This window comes from Triturus cristatus, chromosome 12 (genome assembly GCF_964204655.1).
Source record: "Triturus cristatus chromosome 12, aTriCri1.1, whole genome shotgun sequence".
Lineage (NCBI taxonomy): Eukaryota > Metazoa > Chordata > Amphibia > Caudata > Salamandridae > Triturus > Triturus cristatus.
In genome coordinates this window covers 561,490,579-561,515,669 of record NC_140595.1, presented here as the reverse complement: position 1 = coordinate 561,515,669, position 25,091 = coordinate 561,490,579, and the positions used below count along the sequence as shown (strand labels likewise).

General features: G+C 47.2%; 1 protein-coding gene across 4 annotated transcripts in view; it reads right to left on the bottom strand.

Annotated features, from left to right (window-relative positions):
- Positions 1-1,678: 1,678 nt before the first annotated feature.
- RPGRIP1L (RPGRIP1 like) overlaps positions 1,679-25,091 on the bottom strand; it is a 673,080-nt gene continuing 649,667 nt past the window's right edge. For all 4 annotated transcript variants that reach the window (XM_085639033.1, XM_085639032.1, XM_085639035.1 and 1 more), the window contains exon 26: positions 1,679-2,456. In XM_085639033.1, coding sequence (XP_085495159.1) covers positions 2,362-2,456 — 95 coding nt within the window. In that variant the 3' untranslated portion in view covers positions 1,679-2,361. The remainder of the gene's footprint in view (positions 2,457-25,091) is intronic.

Here is a 25,091-nt window from a genome sequence, read left to right as displayed (position 1 = left end):
GAAAGTAAGGACGTGCATTTAATTCCAAAACTTGCAAAGACAAAGTATATGCATTACCAATAAACAAAACAAAGAAGCGAGCAAATCCCACTTTCGCGTGGAAATCCATGAGAATTTCTCGCGGGTTTTACGACATTAACCAATAACACAAACCTCCTGCTCTAGCGCCAGAACAACATTTCACAAAAACCGCCCTGTTAATTTCCATGTTGAATCTGGCTGTTTCAAATTACCCAGCTGAATAATAATTGTCTTCATGACAATACGGCAGCAAACAGCCAAAGAAAGCTCGAAACAGTGGCCAAAAAGACGATTTAAGAGCCAACCTGAGTGACAACAAACATATGGCTGCTTACAGCGAATGGAATGACTTAGCGCGCAGATGTTGGCGGGTTCCAGAATGTTCCAATGGAATGAAATGCTGAAGGGGGGCTGAGATGTAGGCCGCGTGACGCAGTTGCCCTGCAGCGCGCAGCCGAATTTAGAGATGTCTGTGGTTAGAACATATTCTTTCGGCCTCCCAATGCACATCAACAAATTAATATTGCAAGGATGTCATTCCAAGACGAAGAGCCATTACTGAAGGCATTAGAGCACAGATGGGTCACACTCTGCAGATATTCATACTTGCATTTTTGCATTATGGTCGCTTCTTTTGCTGTTGAACTGTAATGAATTGTCTCGTAATCTATTCCATCTCCTTGCCATTAGCAGGCTTTCAATGTTCACAAATAGGAGCAAAGAACTCATTTTCCAGAGCTTTAATCACATAAAGAGGGAAAGCCTAATTCGCTAAATGAAATGGGCTGTGATCACTGGAGCAGAGATTTAATATATCACGGCAAATTAGGTAGATTTTAATAAATTACTTATCTCCCTGAATACTTTACATATGCTTATGAAGGAACAGAGCCTGTTTGCAAACACTGAAAACGCTCTGCCTATAAAAACCCTTTCAAGAAAATGACAAGTTAGTAGAAGTAAATTAAAAAATGAAATGTATTCTCTCCCAGTTCTCGGGAGACGGCTCGGCGGAGGCATTGATTCACGGCTCCATTAAAAAGAAATACCAGTTAAATACTTGAATGAGATTGGTTAAAAGCTAGAAAATTAATCCTGCATGCTTCACTTCTGTGCGCGGGTTAATCACACAAAAGCGAATTTCAGCACAGTACGGTGTCCCTTTGATGTCAATTTTGAAAACGCGATCAATAGGGTGACTGCCCCGCCTGGCACTGCAAAATATGTTTAGTTTGCTTAAATTTCTTCTTTCTCGGTTTGAAAGCTATCCTCTGAAAGTCACTACGGATTACTGTAAAAATAAAGCTTCTTTTCCCACCCTCTTCCTGCCCGTCCCGTCAACGCCGGGCTGGGGCTGCTCTCTGAAGGGCGAATGTTAGTTTTACAAAACAAGCTGCTGTTATTTAATAAATCCGCGCCTCCGCTCAGCTTATGCGTAATTGGCCACAACGGCGCGCATCAAAGCAAATGCGCGTCGAGGCTTTGAATGTGTGTGAAACGCACGTTAGAATTTTAAAGAGGCAGATTAACAAACTAATCCGAGTCTTTTTCCAATATTATGACTAATAAAACACTCTCTGCACACAGGACTTAATGAGGCTAATCAGCGGCTCTGCATTTATTTAATGGAGGCGATTAGAGACGACATAAGAGTGCATTTTTTATCAGTATTCCAAAGCTTATGCTTTTTTTTATTAAAAATAAAACATCTTACATATACATATTCGGCCTAGAAAAATAAAGCGAAGAACTTGTAATAAAGAACATAATTCAATCATGCTTCTTGAAGGGTGGTCTCAAGTGCAGAATGGTAGATGAAGCAAGGTGGGTGGGGAGAAGAAAAAAGAATTTGGAAATTTGGCTAACTGTACAAATGTGCATTGAATATTTTTCTGACCGTGTGCAAACTATACAATAACTGGCCCGTTCAGAGACCTAATGTAAATGCAACGCTTTCGAGTTCACTGCAAATTGTGCTTGTGTCCACACACACATATCCCCAGGTATAATATGAGGACAACATTGAATGGGGAAAACCTGTTGAAAGATGGAAACCATGCAGTCTTAGTGACTGGCGAATCCAAACACTCCTGTTACCATCCTTCCCGATGTGCTGAAATTGTCATCATCCAGTAAAACCACCAATGGGAAAACCCCAATGCGCGAAAATGGTATTTCCATGGGCGATTCTAGGGAGTCATTGATTGGCCCAAATCAGAAAGCAGGGCTATCTTGAATGCAAATGTCACACTTTGTCAGACGATATTTCAACCACATATACAGAGGATGGGAGATGTGACTTCTTCAGGATAAGCATCCTCGCGAGGTATCTCAGCCAGCTTAGAGGGCACTGGAGATCGAGCGCAAAGCGCTAAGTGCTTCCACTGTTACTTTTAGCTTTCCGATCACTGCGCCTTCACTTTGGGAGTCAAAGACTAGAGGGAAAAGAAAACAACAGAAAGAACAAAATTCATGAATTAGATTTGGAAATCAACATTATGGTTCCATGCTGGTAAAAACACAATGCCGGAAAACAAGTTACTTACATTCGGGAATGCATTATCTGGTAGAGACATAGTCTGGCCGCAGATATCACTGATCTTCACTGGACATTAGCGCAACTTTACATTTATAAAGGATATATAACTGATGAGTTTAAAGTTTGTCGGTAAAACATTTATCACTTGATTTTTCAAGATCTGCGGATGATGTTTTTGTAATCGAGAATTTTGAAGGATATTGTATATCTTAACTCCTACTCATCTGCAAAAATACTGCTCCAAACTGATGGATACAGAAGAAATATTCAAGTAGAAGCTATTCCGGATGTATGTGCAGGATAAAACCAAAGGGAAAGTTAAATCACAGTATTTAGCAATAATCCCAGAATGGTATATCCTTACCAAATTCTATCCCTAAGCAAAAGGTTTCTAGTGCTTAGGAAAAATAAATCAGTTTTTATTTGTAACTCATGTGCAAAGGAAAGAACACTTAAAGGAGAGGTACCGCTACAGTTTTTCACTAGGTTATACTATCTTTGGAGAGCATTTCTTCAGCAATTATTTACTCTTGACACGTCACTGTCACAGAATTTCTTTATTCCTGGTCTCTCTTGTATGTCTGCACTTGGGATCAGGCTGTCAGTCAGTCCTGTGCATGTCTAACGCTTGCAGGACAAACAGAAACAAAGGAATAAAGTGATTCAGTGACACGTACAAAACAAACAACTATGAGCTGTTTTTAACATCCTTGTTAGAAGGAATACACGATTTGAGTACTAGCACGAAGCTTAAGTGTCAGTCTATTTTCATATTTCAGCTATTCAGACCCAGTACAGCGTACATTTATGTGTGACTGGGCGCTACATCCATTTTGAGACTAAAGGCTTTTTCGTCTGTTAATGTTTGACGTTACATGAATCCTTGATAAATGAACTTAACATTATTTGATTTATTGACTTATGACCGTCTGTGTTGCCTTTAAGATGCCGTTTGACTTCTTAACTTCTATTTTTCAGAGGCTCCCCCCGTTTGCACAGATTGGTAAATTTATCTTAAATGTGATTACTAATTACTAAATTACTAATTTTGAAAGTGGTGGAATTGGACCCACTCCAAACAGGCTTTCCAAAACATTAACGCTGTCCCTCCATGCCTCTTGTTCTACCCATGTAAAGCAGTGGGCAAAGCGCAGAGGAGGGAGGGAGTAAGTGGCAATGTGAGAGTAGGGGTAGGCGTAACTTGCGGAGCTTCACTCTGCAGAATTCCGCTGAGTTACATATAAACTCAGCGAGATTCCGCAGAGTTCCGCGAGCGGGCAGAATTCAGCTGCTGCTGGGATTTTTAGCACCCGGAGCTTGTTCTGGGCTGTAAAATCAGCACGAACGGCAGCACGTGGAGCGCCAGAAGGCGCTGCTTCTTTCCGCTGCTCCGGTACATTTTCTACTTGAGCTGCAGCTTTCTCAACAAGAACGGACGTTAACTGCTGTGACCATCCACGTTGCAAATCTCGCTGGAAGGCATTCTAGCGCCCAGAAATCTCGCTAGAGGATGCAAATTCTTGCTCGTCAACTCCACGATGGCGAGCTGCACATGAGAAAAACATAGGGGTGGGTGAAGTTTTGCCAGAACTCATGTTTCAAGCAGAACGGAGCGGAATTTTCATCCACCCCTATGTAAGAGTTGCCGTGAAACTCTGGGTAAGTGACTGGAGAAGTTGAGCAGAGGTTCTAGAATAATTAGGGTTATCTTTTTCCAATTTCCCATACAAAAAAGTCAAACAGGTATCTTTTTCAAGTAATGGGAACTTAAAACTTGGTATCAAAATGGGCGGCCCAGCCAGAGGGAAAAATGCTGACGGGAGTGATAATAGTTTTAGTTCCTATAACTGAATCAAAAATATGACTAACCTAAGCTGCTGAAACAAGAAGGTGCTCTAACAACGAGAATGAATGAAACAGTATCTATAGTATGGCTTGTAACTTGGGACTTCATTTACCAAAACCTATACAACTATACATTAGTTCTGAAATCCCCCATCTCTCTAGCAGGTGTGCTCCACTTAGTAGTGTGCATGGTGGATCATTAATCCATAGCTACTGTGTGGCACATTTATCTTTTTAGTTTTAGCCTTGTCAAATACCTTCTACCCTCCTTATTGTGGGGAATCCATCCACATACCCTTCCAGGGACCCGCTGATATTGTGCGGTGGCTGCACATTGCTTTGGAAGAAATCGATTCTCTGTACTACGCTATCATGTGGAAATCTTACCAACAAGGATGCAAACCATTAAGGATCTTGGACCCCCTTGTGTATTACAGTAATCCCACTAATAGCACCATCAACAATCTTTGTACCTGCAAACCAAGGTGGGTTTGAGGCACATAGAGGTGCTGCACCCAGTTCCCACAAACCAGTCTCTGCATAGCCACTTTACATAGAGGCTCTCTCATTTATCTGCTGCCACAGATGCATTTCAGTTTGTGGTTTGTCACACAAGCAGAGTGAATGGACCCTACGAGGACAATTTTTACCCTGCCCTGGACTACTTGAGTAACTACCCCTTCCAGCCGATTTCCAGAAGCCATGTCATCTTTCTAATATATTCCAGACTGCTAACAGACCCACCCCTTGCATATTCAACTTGATCTGTCCAACACAGTTTATCCGCTGTCCACCAGTGCACATTAAACGGCGGCTATAATGCCTCCTTCACAAAGCCTCCTTTCCCTCTGGTATGCAGTGTTCATGAAGACCATGGATACATTGATACTGTGTAAAAGGCTCTCTGCTGAGTCTTTGAGACTGTAGCAGTTTTATAACACTGTTGACAACCTTTCCACCTGATCTGCAATTTTGTGGTGTTCTTCCTGCTACATCTAATTCATGAAATCTGCCCTATATAATAATGTGGCCACAGTAGTCTGGAGAGGTAGTTGGGAAACAACATATTTATTGAAGTGGAACATTTCCCAAGATTCACCTACTGCTACCAACACCTTGTAGTGCGCAGTCGGCTACACAAGCATGGTGTACACTTGTCCAGACTGGTCAGGATGACTCCTGGCCTGAGCAAATAACTAAAACCTTCAATTCAATGTACTGTTTTGTTCTTTTCCCTGAAAATTATCAATCATGCCTAAGCAGTGTGCACTTGGCAACAAGAGTGGGCTTTGCTGCCCCATTCCCACAAGTCCTCGACATGAAGAGATGTCTAGAAATGTGTAGGTAAATAAGGAACAGGATTTTTTCGCTAGTGCAGAGAATTTTATTTTTGAGAAATAAAAGTAGATGCAATGAGGGAACAAATATAATCTAATGGATTCTTGTTAATATTTACCCTACTACTACTGTTTCTATGTTGTGAGGCAATTTCTAAACAAGAATGTGCATAATGACTTTCAATTTAGTTTATTTTACATTTTAAATACTATTTTAAACTGCAAATAGTACTGAACTTCTAGAAACTGGTTTGTGCCCTGTTATAACCTCGAGTATATCTGCCCTTCTATATTTTGTAAGATAATTTTTTTTAACGCATCCAGTGTCTTCACTTCTGTGACTTGTTATGTCTATAAACCTTCATTAAACTTATGTATCATTCAAGCTTCATGTCTTGAGAAAATGCTTGAAACGTACTATTTACCAAGAAGCCATAAATCACCTTTACTATGGAAACTCTCCAACAAAGGCAAACCGGGCAGCCACTATATATAAGTAAGGAAAAATAACTTATTGGGAATGAGCTATACAGCTTTCCACTGTAAAGTATGAAGACTAGTTACAGTCTATTATCTGTACATGAACGTTTTACATGATAATAGGACAATAAAAAAACCTCAATGATCACCATGCAAAATCTATGACCATATCTGCGGTCCAAATAATTTACTAATAGCGCCCTCCTACTCCTTCTGGCAGCCATTTGGTGACTATGCATGGCCCAAAACGTATACTCGATAAAAACATCTTTTGTCGACAATAGTGAAAAACATGACCAAGTGTAGTAGGTTGGAAATGAAGAGTAAATGGCTAAAACACCTGAAAAACTGAAAATAATGAGTACCTATAACATTTGGTCATAATCGACCTATTTAGCTGCTAGGTTTTGAGAGAATTTGATTTTTGGACTGCGCTATAAAATGAATCCATGTTTCAAAAAACCCAAAGATAACGAGGCTGGTGGGAGTTAAACAAGACCTGAAATACACAATGTTGATACAATAAATATTCATCCGCATACTCTTGGGCTCCGTGCCAGTTTGAGCAAAGGTAAATTGCCTAGTCTGGGGCCAAGTACAAGATCATGCAGCTGCCACTAAGACCAACAATTATAAAATGACCAAGCTAATGTTTTTTATAAAGAAGGTAAAATTAACCAATGAGGTTGTCCTGTGACTAATAAAGAATATGGCTTGCAAATCTGAAGATATCATCATGTGTTAGATCAAATAACATAGCAACAAACTTCCACACAGAAGGTAGAACATTTGACCAAGCACCTCTAAAAGATGCAGTGTAGCTACCATAGAAAAGCGAGGCACCACAACAAGATGACTGCACAGGTGTATTGTCCTGAACAAAAATGGCGCACTGGGGGTTACAGATTACAAGTAGCAAAATGGGGTTGCAGCAGCAAACTGTATGGTGACACCCACTGGATAAATGCGACAAAGGAACTCAGAGCCCATCTATGGAGCCAAAACAGTACTGAACCTCATTCAAGAGAGACTCTTTTATACCCGCTAAATAAACTAATTTGTGCTAAAAGAAACAACTGTATACGGCATCTTCTGTAATACTGACAGGTTTACTCAAGGATGAAAGTTGCAATTAATTATTAATGTAGTGTCATCATTTAAATGAGGGAGGATCTCCCCTGCATATGTTCCTTTAATCACTGCTTTCATCACAATTCACACCTATGACTTACCCAAGTGGTTTTAGTTGTTCTACAGATTATTATATGGCCCTAGCATGTAACCTTTTGACATGTATATGTTCTCCATAATCTCAAACCCGGAAAATACTATTTTCCCATTCACGTACATGTATTTAGCATTTTACAAATTATGACCAGAATAATTTTTCTATGAAAATCTTGTACAAACAGTTAAGTTATAGCTTGTTACTTTCATATTCTAAATACTTATTTTGCCTTGTTCCAAAATACTCTCTCAATTGACTAGAGACCTGAATGGAAGTGTTCTCCCAAACACTGACCGAACAGTGGACTTTACACTATGCTTTTATCAAGAGGGGTACAGTAGAGCATCGTGTGATTCTGTCATGTCACTGCTCCTTTTTTAGCACCACATGATTGTTAGCCAGGGCCATAATTCCAGATGCACAGGGATAAAGGTCAGCATGCGTTTCACATTTAATTATCTGACGTTACTTATGTGATTATATGCCATGCACAGGCTATTTTAAGAGTACATGAGGACGAATTAACCAGTAGGAGTAAGTCATGCGTGTGGCCAATAAATGCTTTGTAACTACATAAATCACCCTAAACCTTCTTTATTACTCTTTAACAGTGATATATAGTTGACACATGGAATCATACATACTTTACAATTGTCAGAGTTGATTTGGTTCAAAGAGAAAAAAGAGGTGAGGCACTTCTTCAATTCTTTCAAGATAAAGCTGTTTGTTTGCTTGAGACATCACTTTACCATTGCACAAGTGTGGTGTGGTGTGGTGTCACTTCTCAAGAGTCTAATTGTGGTAGAATGCCTGTAAAAGGACTGCGGTACTGCACTTCTGCCAGGGGCAAAAATAATAAATTACTTACCTTCACTAACAAACGTTGAATGGATCCTCAGCCCTGCAGAATTCTGTTGAATACCACCCCAAAAGCAACCAATTAGGAAAATGGCTGAAGATCTAATTTTCCCGACAATTTATCCCCCCAAAAAAACTGAAGTTCAGCTGAACACAGGGTGAGCTTGCTCCTCTGAGATCATACAATAGCATTTGGAAAAGGAATGAACTGATGACCACGTAGGTGCATTACAAATGGACTCAATGGGGACCCATCACTAAAGGCCACAAGTTGCTAAAGTACTTCTCATCGAATGACAATTATAGCCCCCAGTAATGGGTTTGCCTATTAAAAGTAGCACCGTCTGTGAGGGAAAGCAACCCAGAGAGATGATTTGATTTCTCACAACTCTCCCTTTTTTTGTCCTTCTAGCCTACACACTATTGTCAATTCGGAATGATAGAGTCCTGTGAATAACTTGGTTCAGGACCGTTCTGGTATAAAGCCAGTGTATCTTTCTTCCTCTCTAGATGGATGTGTGGGAGGGAAGAAGGAAGATCATGAGATTAACTGCCAAACATTAAACTCCGTAGCCACCATCAGTATAAAGGAAAGTTGGGTTTGCAGGACTACGTTATCTCTATTAAAGACAATAAAAGGGAAGACGCTGATAAAGCTTAGATTTCAATCACATTTCTGGCTGATGTATTGACAATAGGAAGATCTTATGGCTCAAAGGGCTGCCAAATCAAAAAACAGACCCAACTTAAGGTCCTACAGGGCACAAAGAAAAGGAATAGGGGATATAAACTCTGTAAATCTTTAAGAAATCTTGCTACCACTAGCAGCATAAACAAATATCCCTGATCATGCAGAAATGATTGCCATATAACCTTTGCTGATGAGTAAAGTGGAGGATCTGAGCTGTGTCTGCTGGGAAAGGTTCCAGAGATTCACAGTATAATGAGGTGAATGCCAACCACCAACTGGAATAAGCTGCCCGGGTAGACGAGTGAGACGCCAACAGAAAATCTAGGGCACCTGGGGCAAAGCCTTACAAAGGAAGAGCTAACCTCTGAAGTTCCAAACTTGCATGTTTAATATTTCCAGAACTGGATGAGAAACTTTTTCCTATTCTGGGGGAACAGACGTAGAGGGCGTTAAAGTCAACAGTACTAAATCTGGAAACTATAGCTGCCTGCCGCAATCAGAAATAATCAAAATCCCTTGCGCTTTGAATAACCCCATCTTCTACATCATTTTCTGCATCGATGATATCAGAGGGCAGGTCTGAAGGGGAGAGGAATTCCATGGTAAAGATACAGCATCAACCAATGAGTTCTCTTTTGCTGTAAAGAGGTCTAACTCTGGTACTTTTAATACTGGAAATTCCTGTTTGTTTTCTCCAGTGGTAGCTCCCACTTGTGGTTGGTTGGTAAGAGTCCGCGTAAGAAATCTTCAGTCACATTCTCCTTCTTTGCGAGCCAAGCTGCTAATAGACCAATTTTGTTACCTATAGTTCAGTTCCAACCTGTCTCAGCTTCGCCATTAAGGAGACTAAATCCCCCACATGCAAGCTTGTTCAGATAGAACATGGTACTACAATTCTGTTAGCACTAGTCCCCATTTTCCCAACAGCATGTGCTCTCATTTTGAAAAACCGATAGGAAGAGAGATCTCCAAATGCGACCAAAAAACAATTAATTCAAAGGCCCCTAGGTGGGATCCCCAATCTTAAAATATTACACTGCTCATCAAATTCAGAGGAGGCCATGGAGGATGAAGGGATTCCCCTCTCAAAAGGATATCGGGATCTGCCCACCACTAAAGAGACTGCAAGAGAACCAAAGGTAAAGGCATTCGATTTTGCCAGTGGTCATAAAACTGAATCCGCTGCTCCTAATCTACAGTGGGCCAGTAGGACCAGAAAAATGCTTGAAGCCACCTCCCCTAGAAGCCTCAGCAGTAACATTGCTGTCTGCATGTGAGTTGTAAACACACTTCAATATCATTGGCTAAATGGTGGGCAGTATCTTTTGGAAGACAGGCACACACTAGGCCAGAGTATGGAACTGCTATAACAAATTATAACCTCTGAGCAGGGATGAGACAGAGTTGTCCAGTTTATTGAGAAACCCAAAACATACAAAATGGTGTTTGTAAAAGACCGATTCTGCAGTGATAGTTGAAGGTATAAGGTCCTCAGCAGCCAATCATGGAACTACGGATGTTAATATGTTTCTTGATGGCGAAAATATGCGACCACTATCAACATCTGCCTTTTGAAGACTCACAGGGATGAAGTAAGTTCGTAAGGAAAAGCCACAAAGTGCTGATCCCCTACAGTGAAACATAAGTATTTGCAATGCTGGAATGAAATTGGGGTGCAAACTTTAGTATTTGGCAGATTGAACCAGGCAGATTAGTCTTGGATTGAAGAGCTAGAAAAAAATGTTGCAGCATCACCTTTTGAACGTTACCTTTTTCAGGAATTTGTTCAAGAATCTCAGATGTGCATCTCGTTATACGCAGATGATATCCTTTTATATATAGCTTCACCCTCATCTACCCCTCACCGTATCCTTCACATTTTTCACATATTTGGTGCTCACTCGGGATACACTATTAACTGGTCTAAATGCCAGCTATACATACTGTGGGGGCCACCACTGCGCAATCCAAGAGGATACAACATCCCTGGTGCAACGGGGGGCTTTCGCTATCTAGGTATATATATAATGACTGACCCAGCCCAATCTTATGAAGCAAACTATAGAGTCCCTGACTCCTACTTTACTAGCATTGACAATTCCATGCACGCTCTCCTATGGGACGGCCATGCACCACGGATTGCCATGAAAAAACTATCAGATCAGCGGGATTGTATGAGGGGCCCTCACATTGCCTGACATTAAGACATACTATAAAGCATCTCAGTTAGTGGCGATCAATCAGTGGGCACATGGGAATCATGAAGACCCGAACTTTCAAACTGACCGATGGCTTATGGGGCAGGGTGGATATAACAGGGCATTATACACAAACCCCTGAAAGTTAAATCTCACTGGACCCACTGCACGCACTATCGAAACTTGGCATAAGGTCAATACACAAATGGGTTGGCACATTCAAATTACTTGTGCTACAACACTACGGGAGCCCAAATTCTTGGAGTGCCTGAGTGCCTCCCCAGGGTTTGACAAGTGGGACCTGATCGGCATCTCAACTGTTGAGGATCTGTGGATCCGGGGAGACTAGCAACTTTCACAGACCTCTAGAAGAAGTACGAGCTCGCACAGACCGAAGCATTCAGATACTTACAGATTAGCCACTCACTCAAAGCAGTGCTGCCAAAGGGTGATCCACTTCTCGAAGCCTCTCCACTGGAAGATAGGTTACTATTGGATCCCATGAACAAAAAAGCCATATCCCTCACGTACAAAAAACTGATTAATAACCGCCTGGACCCTCTCGGTGACTGCGACAACATTGGGAGGTGAACCTGGGCGTTCTCGAGGAGGATAATTGGTGCGATGCCTTGGCCTCCCCTAGAGAGGTGGCCATCCCCATAAGACTGCGACTGGTCCAGCTGAAGATCCTCCATCGAGCCTATTTCAATGCGGGCATCCTAGTCAAAATGGGCAGACGGACAGATCCCCTTTGTCTCAGACAATGTTGCAAGGAGGGGATCTTTTTTCACATTATATGGGACTGCCCAGCGGCTTGATCATATTGGGACGCCATTACCAAACAAATGGGGAGGGCGGGGGTAGGACGTTGACATCCTCCCCAAAACTCTGCTTACTCAATGTGTGGGACGCCACCAACCTTACACAGACAGAGAAAACATGGGCCTCGTTGGGATGGGCCATTTCAAAATGCAACATCACACAGAAATGGGGTGTGGGAGCGATGCCTACTATTCGTGACTGGGCGGCTGACATGGACAGAGACATGATAGCCAAAAAAGATGTCTTCAAAGACAGAGGATGCCCCAAGAAGTGGGATCGCAAACGGGGTATGTGGAACAAACACTGGGGAGATATATGTTTGTGTCCAACAGATGAATTGCGATGTGACAAAATGAGAGTTGACAATATGCTCACTGTTGATGGGTCACCTCTGAGTGGGGGATCGTGATGTTATTGATGTAATTTATAATAATGCTTTCAATGTAATATCGACCAATTCATAATGCTCATACACATGTTCATCTCATGCATGCCATAACTTCAATGCATTGCTGTGCTGTTGTTTATGTTTTCATCAATAAAACAGTTTAATAAAAAAAATATATATATCAGATGTAAGACGGGGCATAGCACACCGCCTTTTTGGAAACAGAAGTAGCTGGAGTTGCCAGATTTACCATTTCTGGAGGATAATGCATTCTAGGGCTCCCTTTGTTAAAAGAGAGGCTATCAATTCCTTCAAGATGTTAATGTGGAGAGGGCACAGCCATTTTAAGGGGTGCTGCAGGAAGGCTCTTTACAAATAACTATATTTAATCAAAGTGGAGGACCCTCTGGTTCGACGTTATCCTCTGCCATTGGCAAAGAAAGACCACCACCCTCCCAACCCTCTTCCACATGTGTATTGTGACATGACAGAACAAAGTTCCTCAGAGAGGCTTGATTATGCAGGTCGAGAAAGAGGAATTGTTTAATGAGCGGTGAGCACCTAACAGAATCCAGTGTTAAAAGAGATAAGAGATTAAAGGACTGGTTCTGTTGTTGTATGCGTTTCTAAATCTGGTGCTTGCCTACTGGTTGGCTGTTGCCTCTTAACGTATAGAACTGGCTTTGAAATCTTGACAGTGTCAGTGCAAGATCTAATGCTTCAGCTGTAGCTTTACTTTTTTTACTTGTCTCTGAGGAGGAGTCTGATGTTTTGACAAAAGGTGTTGCCCCTCACGAGGAATAGCCAGCGGTTGTGTTAGGAGATCTCCTGAGAAATCTGTAGTTCATATGAAGGTATGACGACTCAGGACTACTCCAGAACAGAGGCAACAGGAAACCACATCTACTGGCAGCCATCCCATCATGCACAGGGAGAAGTCTTGCACTGCTAAAAGTGGGAGACGTGTGGTGCAGCAGCCAGAGCGCCTGACTCCGGAGCGTGGGGACCACGGTTCGATCCCCGGTGCTGGAGGCAGCTCAGCATCATGTGACTCTGAGCAATAGTTCACTTATTTTCCCCGCTGTCTTATTTTAGTCCATGTATTTAAAGCATAGCTTTAGAGGCCTTTAAAGTCAAATTTCCTAATGAGAACGTTTTCTTTATTAAGGTGTACAACCATTCTTATTCAGTGGGTATTGATAGAGTATTGCCATGGTTAACTTCGAGGTGGAAGCTTTCACAACCAAACTCTCTGGTTGAAAGAGTGGACAAGGACAGTTATACAGATAGACCAGGACAGTATATCTGTGAACAAAACATAGATTGGGGGTTTTCCCATGCTTCTGTCATATGCCCTCCTAAGAGCTTATTATTCAAAATATTTTCCTCCATCACCTACTTGTATGATGAATCTTGCTGAATAAAGTAGTTTTAGGCTGCACTGAGAAGAGGATAATGGCAAACACTGCGTCAGACCTGTTAATCTGCAGCAAAATGAACATGCTCTGCAGACACTGGGCTCTCACAATTGTAAATCAGCCTGTGGTGGTGTGAGGCCTACTAGCGTTCTGTAAATGCTCAAAGGACAATGTTTGGAAACCAGGAAAATGGGGGGTGGGGGTTGTAAGTCTTCTCCTTCATTGTCATCCTCCTGAAGGATACTGGCATGCACTTGGAGGGGATCAAGATCCGAACACAATAAATCATGATGCCTATCTGTCTAGATTTAAGACTTTCCTGTTTTAGTCAGGGTTGTCTGGAGGATTCTCTGTGAAATAGACATCACAGTGAGCACAGATGAAGTTCCAAGTTACACCATTGGCACCAGGTCTGACGTCAGAATTTGAGTGTGAGCGGTCCTCGCTATCACAGCTAGTTCCATAAGAGGCACGGGGACCAGCTTCAGTTGAATCCCTGGCTTCAATGGAACTGTGATGGCAGACCCGGGACAGACAAGCATTGGAGTTAAAGTCCACTGGGGCTAAGCTGCAGTTGCACAAGATCTGGCTCAGTGATGGCACGGACTAGCGTGTAAAAGGAAGGTTGTTTCGCAAAAATCCATAGCATTGCCTTGGTAAAAGCCTCTGCTTGTCCAGAGGACACACCTAAATTAGAAAATGACACATGAGATATAAGTTGCAGCACTGGAACAGTTTCTGAGAAATCGGAGGATCCTTCTTAGGGCTCTTCATCTTCTTGGCATGGTGAGGAGAGCACTTGTGTTCTTTCACGTGCCCGAAATCTAATTGTGGAGTGATTTGTAAGCTTACAGAAGATCAATCTTTTCTATTGATTGAGTCCATAAACGGTTTTGACTTCCTGTCATAAAACAACTTTGAGTGCATCTGTAAACAAAGGGCGCAAAATGCGGGGACTTGGTACATCCCCAGACAGCGCAGGCACTCCGAATGAGGCTCAGTGTCCAGCATGGGCCAGCGACATGCCGTGTACAGTCGAAAACCAGAAGATTTCAGTGGAGGCTTTCCAAAAGAATGAAATGAAATAAGTGAAAAAAATACAATAAAAACCCGGTGACTCCAGGTCCAGTGTCTGAGGGAGCAGAAAAAGGGAGTTAGCAACCCTGATTAGTGGCACAATATCTAGGCTTTTTTTACATCGCTTCCTTGGGTCTTGTGAATCTGATACTAAACAGCTCTTTCTGGCATCAGTGACTCCACATAACTTCAGAGAGCTCCTTATCCAGTGTGGTACGTGGTGGCTGGGGTTCACAAAAGGAATCTTTACAGCGGGTATCCATTACAAATGCTCATTCAATAGAAAGCATCTATTTGATTATACGTTTGTGCTTTCTCAGCACCGCCAAATATGAATCATCACATTCAGGTCTAAGACTTGTAAGCAATCTCCTTTTATCCAAGTTCCAACGCAACAAGTGGACTCACAATGTAACATAATTTACTCATTTAATGTGTTAAGAACATAGAAGAGGTGTTCCAGAAAATGGTAATTGCTGCTAAAAACATAAAGGACTTTTTTGCTCCTTCTCTATGTCTGAAATGAAATGGACCAGAGAAGGGTTGGCAATAGTATTCATACGTAGAAAGTGGACAGCAAAAAGGAAAGAATATTCATGAGTATGCCTAAACATCATATAAAGTGCAAGCACAACACAGTTCAACAAACAAGTTACTCTACCCTGGGTAGTGCCTTATCTGGTAGAACCTCTATCTAGAAGCAGATTCCATATCTTAGAATATTACACAGGTGTCAGACTGTATCCAGATGTTTGAGTAGTCCCCCTGTGCACCAGTAGGTGGCACTGTTTGGTTCTGCGTCGGCCACGCCAGAAATGACCTGCTCTGTACCTATATAGGGGGCATGCTGATGTCAGTGACTTTCACGACTTGCTACACCAAGAGCGTGGGCCCACAAAGAGAACTGACCACTGGTGTGCAATACTAAGGCCCGGATAAGGGTGTCCCTTGCACTGCAATTGGTTTGCAGAGTGCGGAGGATCAGTAAGGAATCTGTGGCTCGATAGCGTCTGTACCAGATAAGGTGCAACTGAAGGTAAGTAACTTGCTCATCTGATAGAGTATTCTGGCCGCAAATTCCTTACCTTAGCATAGATACTCAAGCAATGCCTCCCTGGAGGTGGGTCTGTGAAGCCAATTTAAACCAGAAAGTCCATGCTGGACCGGGTAAAACGACAACAGTCTCTTTGGGTCCAGATGGTGGAGTCTCTCCTCCTCTTTGGAGGGGTGAGGGTGAGCAAAGAAGGTAGGCAGTGTGATGTTCGGGCCTACATGGAAGGGAGTTACAACCTTCGGAGGGAAGGAGGCGCATGTCCGGAGGACCAGCTTGTCAGGGTAGAAGTTAGTGTATGGACTGTGGGCCGAGAGCACATGCAATTCGCTGACCCTCCTGGCCGATGTTATGGCCACTGGAAAGGCAGTTTTGACGGTCAATAGCCTAAGAGGGCAACTGGGGCAGAGGCTCAAAGGGTGCACACATCCAGAAGGTTAAGACAAGATTTAGATCTCACTGGGGCATGATGAATGGCCTGGGGGAAAACGTGCTGCAAGCCTTTCAGAAACCTAGCCACAACACAACTTGAATAAAGAATGCTGGTCCGGCAACCGCAAAAAAGCTTAAATGACGGATAGATAATCTTCAACTGTGCCCAGAGTAGAGACCTGTTGGGCCAACGATAGAGCAAACAGAAGCACCTTAGAGAGAGGTGCAGAAAGAGGCTCAATGTTGTGAGAATTACACCATGTCACAAACTTATCCCAACGGCAAACTTATACTGATTTGGCGGATGGACGTATGACTGCCAGAATAATATCACAGACTTTGGGAGAAAGGTCCTAAAATGTCAACTGGTGTCACTCAATATCCATGAATTAAGGTGAAGGGTGGGCAGGTTTGAGTGCAGAACCGTCCCCTGTTGCTGTGACAGAAAATCCTCTTGAACAGCAGCTTGATTGGGAGACCAATGGCCATGCACAACAGCTCAGGATACCAGACTATCCATGCCCAGCCTGGAGCCACAAGAATAAGTTGGGCCCAGTTGTTCCCTATCTTCTCAAGGACTCTGGGCAGAAGTGGTACAGATGGAAAGGGGTACAGTATGCCAGAGCTCCACTCAAGACGAAAAGAGTCTTCAAGCGACAGTCGCCTTGGAAACCTCAGCACACAAAACTGGGGACATTGTGTGTTCTATGTAGTGGCAAACAGATCTAACCAAGGCTCTCCACTCCCCACTGCTGAAAGAGGGCTTGAAACACCTCCACTGGGAAATGCCATTTGTGATCCGCTTGGCATTATCGGCTGAGTTTGTCCGCCCTGGCGTTGAGAGAGTCTGCTTGTTGTTGAACCACCAGGGAAATGCCCTTTAGTTCCATCCATGTCCAGAGACGCACAGCTTTTTGACAAAGGGTTCACAACCCTACCTGCTCTGTTTGTTGCAGTACTACAAGGCGGCAGTTTTGTCTGTGAACACCTGGACCAGCCTCACCTTGATTGACAGAAGAAAGGCTTTCAATGCCACGCAAATCGCCCAAAGCTTCAACAGGTTGATGTGGAATCCGGACTCTGCCGGAGACCAGAGTCCTCTGATCTACACCATACCCAGATAGCCGCCCCATCCCAGAAGTGACGCATCTGTCACCACAATCAGTTTTGGTTGGGAAAGGGAGAGGGGTCTGCCATTAACCCAATCGCAGTTCGTCAGCCACCACTGCAAATCTTTCGCAGTTGCCTCCGAGATCTGGACCTTGTTGGAGAGATTCTCCTGATGCTGAGCACACTAGGACTTCAGGTGCCACTACAGAGCCCACCTATAGCAGTGGGCATGAGTTACAAGCAGGAGGCCATGAGGCCCAACAGCCACTGGGTTATTCTCACCGAAATCTAGGATAAATGTTGAAACATCTATCATAGCCTGAATATCCTGGACTCGCCGCTCAGAGGATTGGCCCAAAACTGCACTATGCCCAGAATAGCTCAGAAGATAGGGCACATCTGAGAGGGAGTCAGGTGTGAGTGCGGCACGTCGATTGTGAACCCCCGCAAGTACAGGTTTGCCATAGTCTGGATGTCGGAGACAATTGCCTTGGTAAGCCCGCCTTCAACAGTCGATTGTTGAGATAGGGAAAGACTTGGACCCCTGACATCCGCAGATGAGCAGCAACCACCACCACCACCACTTTCGTGAACTCCTGAGAGGAGCTAGTAAAGTCGAAGTGGAGCACGACAAACTAGGAATGCTCTCGGCTCACCGTGAACCACAGGCAACGTCTGTGGGCAAGCAGTACGGAGATGTGACAATATGCGTCCTGCAAGTCTACTGCTACAATCCAGTCTCCCGGATCCAGGGATACCAGAACTTGCACAGGCATGAGCATTTTGAATTTCTATATTTTCAGGCAGAGACTGAGAAGGTGCAGAGGATAGGACAAAGGCCTCCGTTATTCTTGGGCACCAGATAGTAGTGGGAATAGAAATCACAACCTACTTCTGATGCCGGCATCCTCTCAATGCCTCCCCCCACCAAGAGAGCCAGCACTTCCTGACTGAGCAAGGTGAGGTGTTCCTACATCAGCTGGTTGTAAGTGGGTGGGATGGGCAGAGGGGTAGTCACAAAGGGGAGGGAGTAGCCCGTTTGGACGATTTGCGAAACCAAACGGTCATATGTTACTGACCACCAGTGGTGCAGGTGATGGCATATCTTGCCCCCCCCCGTCCACTGGATGCCCATGATGGTTGAAGGGCAAACTAAAGTGGTTTGGATGTCGGGGAGGTGGTGGACTGGCAAAACCTCTGGCTGCTTGTCACAATTGGTCTATGGGACCTGCATCCACAGTCATGAAAAGGCTGGGAAGCCAGTGGCCGTGGAGGCTGAGAGGTATGGATGCATTTGGAGCTGTCAGAGTCCCCCCCAAGGCTTACCTTCTGCTTGGTGGGGTGATCCTGCAGAGGCGACAAGAACCACCACCCCGTTCCCCACCATGCCCTAGTCGAGGTTGAACACCGTCTAGGATAAGGGGGTACCCGGGGTAGAAGCCAGATAGGAGCAAGTCTAGATGGCGCTGGACACCAAGCTGTGAGGGAAAGAAGGGGACACGGTTACCTTACTGCCCGTTCCTTCTCTTTCCTCCTCCGTGCTGTGCCCCGCCTAAGAAACCCTGGTGTACCTGTTGTGGTGCCTAAGTAACTGGCCTCCACTTCCCGGTTCCGGAACGGCAGTGGTCGCAGGGTTTTTTTTTTTTTTTTTTTAAATTTTTATTGAACAATAATTCGGTTACAAGCACGGGCCTACAACCACCAGGGCCGGCCGCTAGGTACAGAATGAAATATACATTTATCATGGCTGCAGTCAAGTCCCGGGGCGCAGCCCCGTAGTGGCTCCGGATAGTTCTAAAGGAACAGGAGACTTAAGTCCAACAGACACAAAAACTAAAAGAAAAACAAAAGGCGAGGCATAAGGGCAAACAGTGCGGGTCAGGCTTCCTCCGGGGAACTCCAGTGCAGACCATTAAGCAGCCGGCAAAAGGAAGGAGTACCGGGAGGCTGGGGACGGGGGGGGGGGGGGTCAAGGGAGATGAACGTCCATATGTAGTTATTCCAAAAGGTGCCAGGAACCATCAGGGGTCAGGGGGACATGGCGATATCGGTGTCCACCAGGGGGGGCGTACAGATACCCCCGCGATACGCATTCCATTGCCCCCAGATTCTACCCCATGCCCCCGGCTTACCACGGGCCACATACACAGTCTTCTCCCTGAACATACACCAGTCCATATTCTCCTTCCATACTGACACGGTGGGCGGCCGTTGGGCGCCCCAAAGCTGCGCTATATCTCTCTTGGCAATCATGTTCCCCAGGGCCGCCCACCGAGTCTGAGCCGCGCTGTAATCATTGGGCTCCCACACATTCAGGACACAGCGACGCACCTCCGGCAGCAGCACAACCCCAGTGACCTGTCCCATAACCATATGGACCCGGCGCCAGTAGTCCGCCACCTCGCGGCACTCCCACAGGATATGGAGAAAGGTGGCGCTGAGCCCACAACCCCGCCTACAGAGCCCGTCGTCGGAAAATCCCATCGAGACCAAGCGAGGACCCGTCACATACACCCGGTGAAGAATCTTGAGCTGTACCAACCGGAGACGGGCTGGAATGGCGACCTCCTTGGGGGACGACAGTGCAGACTGCCAGTCCTCGTCGTCCAATTCCACCCCGTCCCCCGTCCAAGCCTCCCGGAGGCGCACAAAGAGGTCAGCCCGATGATTAATCAGTTTTTTATAAGTTAAAGAAATAGTACTGTCAGGGACATGTCCGTCAAGTATGCGGTCCTCGAGGGGCGAGGAAACCGGGATCTTGGTCCCCTCCCCAAAGACCGAGAGCAGGGCGTGTCGAACCTGGGCATAGCGGAAGAACTCCCTGTCCGTAAGCTCGTATTCGGCCTGGAGCACCGCGAAAGTCTTAACCGTGCCCTTATGCCACAGGTCTCCCACTTTGCTGATACCAATCGTATCCCACTGGTCAAACCCCTTCGTAGTCCAGAGGCTGCCCAGGCGGTCGGAGGCAAACAAAGGAGTAGCACATGTTAGTCGCTCACTCCAGCCCGTGGCCGCAGTGGCAGCCCTCCAGGTCCGCACCGCAATCTCAGTAGGACCCGTAAGGGTCCGGCCAGCCGAGCGGGAGTAAAGTGCCCTGTTATAGTTCCCGCCGGGAAGCAGGAACTTGTCCATCTCATACGCCGGATTCAAGCCAGGCGCATACGTGGCATGGTTAATGGCCGCTAGCTGCGAGGCCCAATAGTACCTGCGAATGTCAGGAAGCGCGATGCCCCCGTCGTACCAGGGGAGAGTAAGCTTAACAAGAGCAATACGCGCCCGCCCGTCCCACACCAGTCTCCTCTGCAGGCTCTCCACCTCCCGAAAGCAGGCCACTGGGATAACGTCGAAGGAGTTCTGGAGTGCATAGAGGAACCTGGGAAGGGACATCATTTTGAACAGCGCGGCCCGACCCAGCGGGGACAGGGGCAGCCTGCACCACCGGGCCGTGTCCTCTCGCAATCGCCGGAGTGGACGCAGGAGATTCTGCTCATAGCGAGCCACCGGGTCCAGCGAAACGTATATCCCCAGGTACTTAAAGCCGCTCAGAGATATTTGGATCGGAAGCCGAGGCGGCAGGAGAGGAGGACCACCAGAGATAGGATAGACGCAGGATTTAGACCAATTGATCGTGAGACCCGAATTGTTCCCGAAGGAAGTCAGAACGTCAAAGAGGACGTTGAGCGACTGCCGCGGTGAGGTGAGATACAGGAGAATATCGTCCGCATACAGCGAGACCCGATCTTCGAAGCCCGGGGCCCACCGGATCCCTCTAAGCGAGGGCTCCCAGCGGAGCCAAGCAGCGAGTGGCTCCAGGGCGAGAGCAAAGGGGACAACGGGCACCCCTGCCTCGTGCCCCTGCCGAGGGCAAAGGGCCGAGAGACCCGCCCATTCACCACCACCTGAGCCATGGGTCCCGTGTAAAGAAGCTTCACCCAGCCAATAAAGCCTTCCCAAAGCCAAATTTAGCCAAGACAGCCCAGAGGAATGGCCACTCGATGGTGTCAAAAGCCATCGTGGCATCCAAAGAAACCAGCACGGCCGGTTCGGAGAGGAGCTCCGCCCTGGCCAGGGCGCCGTGAAGACGCCGCAAGTTAAGAGCGGTGTTGCGATGCGGGATGAAGCCGCATTGGTCCGGATGAATAAGATCGCACACGACGCTCAACAAACGATTGGCAAGGACTTTCGCCAGGATTTTAGGCTCTGCATTTAGCAGTGAAATAGGCCGGTAAGAAGTACAGCGGTCTCGCGGCTTGCCCTCCTTGGGGATCACGACTATCGTGGCCAAACGCTGGTCAGCCGGAAGGGAACCCGCCGCAAGAGACTCACGGAACATGCGACTGAGGAAGGGCGCAAGCTTATCAGGGCGCAATTTATATAGCTCAATGGGCAGACCGTTGGGACCCATAGCCTTGCCCGAGCGAAGGGAGCGGATCGCGGTCGCTATTTCATCCGCCGACAAGGGGGCGTCCAGCCGCTCACGGTCCTCAACGGACAGGCCGGGCAAGGCAATATCCCTCAGTAGAAGGCGAGAGTCGTCCTCATCTCTGTCAGTCACTGGGGAGTACACAGCCCGGAGGTGGTCGGCGAAACATTCCACAATCTCATCCGGCTCAGTCACACACACACCATCCGCAGCACGCAACTCCGGGACCACACGATTCACTCTCTCCTTTTTGTCCAGCCACGCAATCAACTTTCCCGCCTTGTCCCCGGCGTCGTACAGTCGACCCTGCTGCTCCCTATACATAGTTTTGGCCGCGTCAGTGACCAGGGACCTATATTCAAACTGTTTCAGGCTAAGGGCATGGAGCCCGTCCGGAGTGACATTCGCCTCCAAGGCCGACTCCAGCCCCGAGATGTCAGTCTCCAGCCTCACCACTGCCTCACTCTTGACCTTCTTAGCCACCACTATCTGGGAGAGGGCGTGTCCGCGGATCACGGTTTTAAAGGCTTCCCACAGGGACATTGCAGACGACACCGACCCCTCGTTATCAAGGAAGTATTGGTCCATAGCCTTAACCAGGCTGTCGCGAGTCGTAGGGTCTCGCAGGTACCATGGGTTAATGGGAGCGATCCGCCCTGCAGACCGCGACCCGGTGTCAAAAAGAAGCCACAGCGGAGAATGGTCGGAGATACCCCGCGCCAGGTGCCTGACCTCTCTAATCCGACCAGTCTGCGCCGCGGGCATAAGGAAGTAGTCTAACCTAGAGAGACTCCCATGCGCCCCCGAGTGAAAGGTGAACTGACATTGGGTCGGATGCATTAATCTCCAGCTATCCACCAGGCCGAAGGTCTCCAACATCCCACCCAGCCATGCCTGGGCAGCGGGGAGGGTCCTTGGTGGGTGACGATCCAGTTCACCCGAAACCACAGAATTAAAGTCCCCGCCCATGAGCAGGAGGCCGTCCGGAAGGTCAAGCAGCATTCGACCCAAGTCAGTGAAGGTGGAGTTCTGGAGGCCCGGGGGGACGTAGACTGAAACCAGGGTAAGGGGCTGCCCCTCCCACCTCCCAATCAAACACACATAGCGCCCTCTGTCATCCGAGACTATCTTAGTGATCTCCACCGGAAGGGAGGTTCGCAGGAGAATGCCCACCCCCCTGGAACCAGTTGTGAAACCAGAATGGGCTACGAGGCGATATCCCCCCCTGTTCATTGCATGACAAACATTACCAACCAGATGCGTCTCCTGGAGAAACACCACATCAGGAGTCAAACGACGCAAATATTGCAGCACTACACCCCGCTTGATACGGTCCCCCAACCCATTGACGTTCCATGACATAAGCCTCAACCCGTCCCCCCCCATCCCCTCCAATAGATCAAGGGTCCCCCAGCCTGCAGCACAGTTCCCAGATGTGGACAAAAATCAATACCTCGCCCTGTAAACAAAAAACACACAACAAAACAACCCCTCCTCCCCCCCAACCCCACCCCAAGTCCAACTCCCCCCACCCTGCACCCCTGCGGGCCAAAAAACCCCCCCAACTTGCAGTGTGCCTGTCGCCCCACTAACCCCATTCTACGAAAAGACCCCGGAGGAGGAAAGGGACCCGTCCCCGCCCGCCCCCCTCACAGGTCCTGGTGAAACACAATATACAAAAGAAGTAAGACCCAACTGAACAGTGCAAAACGGCAAAATCAAGGACCAAAAGTCATTCTAAAGGGGACCCGTCACCTGCGGTGCCCGCAGAGGGTCCGGGACGGCCACCTCCGTCCGGCAGCGAGTCCAGCCAGTCACTTGCGGCCACAGGAGAGTCAAAAAAGGCTGTCCGATCCCCATGTTCCACTCGGAGTTTTGCAGGGTAGAGCATCGAATACTTTAGGCCCAGCTCGCGGAGACGACGCTTCACCCCTTGGAATCCCATCCGCTGTTTCTGGACCAGTTGCGTGAAGTCCGGGTAAAAATTGATGGTCGAGTTCTCGTGACGAACCGGGCCGTGGGTCCGTGAGGCCTGCAGAATAGCGTCGCGGTCCCTGTAGTGGAATAGTTTGGCCACGATAGGCCTCGGGGGGGCCCCCGGCCGTGGCCGACCGCCCGGAACTCGATGGGCCCGCTCCACGGCAAAGAACTTACTTAGGCCAGCCGGGGACAACTGTTGCAGGATAAGTTCCTCGACCACGAGGTCAACCGGGCGGCCGTCGGAGGACTCCGGTACACCTATGACGCGGATGTTGTTGCGTCGGGCCCGTCCCTCGAAGTCCTCAAGCCGCCGGGCCATATGATCGTTGACCACCCTGATGTCTCCAAGCGTGGCCCGCAGATCCGACACCTCCGCACCGAGGGTGGAGGTCCGTGTATCGAGGGCCTGGACCCTCTCGTTTGTTTTGGAGAGGTCGGCCCGGATCAGGGTGACATCAATCGCGACGGTGTCGATCTTACGGGCCAGGGCCTCGTATTGCGTGGCGATGGTTTCCCTGATGCCAGCAATGGCGCCCATAATGTCCTGCAGGGAAAGTTCCGTAGAGACGTTCGTGCCTCCCCCTGCAGCGTCCGGGGGGAGGCCAGCAGCGCCAGGGGACCCTCTGCCCTGGGTGTAGCGGTCCATGTTGTTGCTCTGGACCGCTCCCCCGCGGAGGGAGGCCTTGGTCTTGCGCCCCTCGGGACCCCCTTTGCCCCCCATGTGAACACGGTCACTCAAGGGGACCTCCAACCAAGAGGTGTAAGGGCACCAGCAAGAAGACCTCAAAATGTCGGTATAGGGGGTCCGAGGCTATAGGCACTCTGGTGGCAGGTGGAGGAAAACCTCGTGCAGAGGCCCAGGAAGCACCTCTCCACCCCGAGCGCACCCACCAGCTGGTCTCCTGAAGTCCAAAACCGAAACCGAAAGTGGTGGATCGGCAACTGGTACCGCGCTGAAGCCGCTGTTGTTCAATTGCAGCCCGGCCCCACGGGTCACCTTCACCCCGGTCACCTCCGTCGGGTGGGTCCCAAAAGTTCCGACGACGACAACTCAGGATTCCCAGGTCCGAGTTGATTTTTGAAAAGAGATATGTGCTCAGCTGGTCTTCATCTCCCAGATTCCATAAACCACATCAGGATATTCTCAGGATAAATTCCGAGGAGCAGAAAGGGTCCGGGGAGCCCTGTGCTCA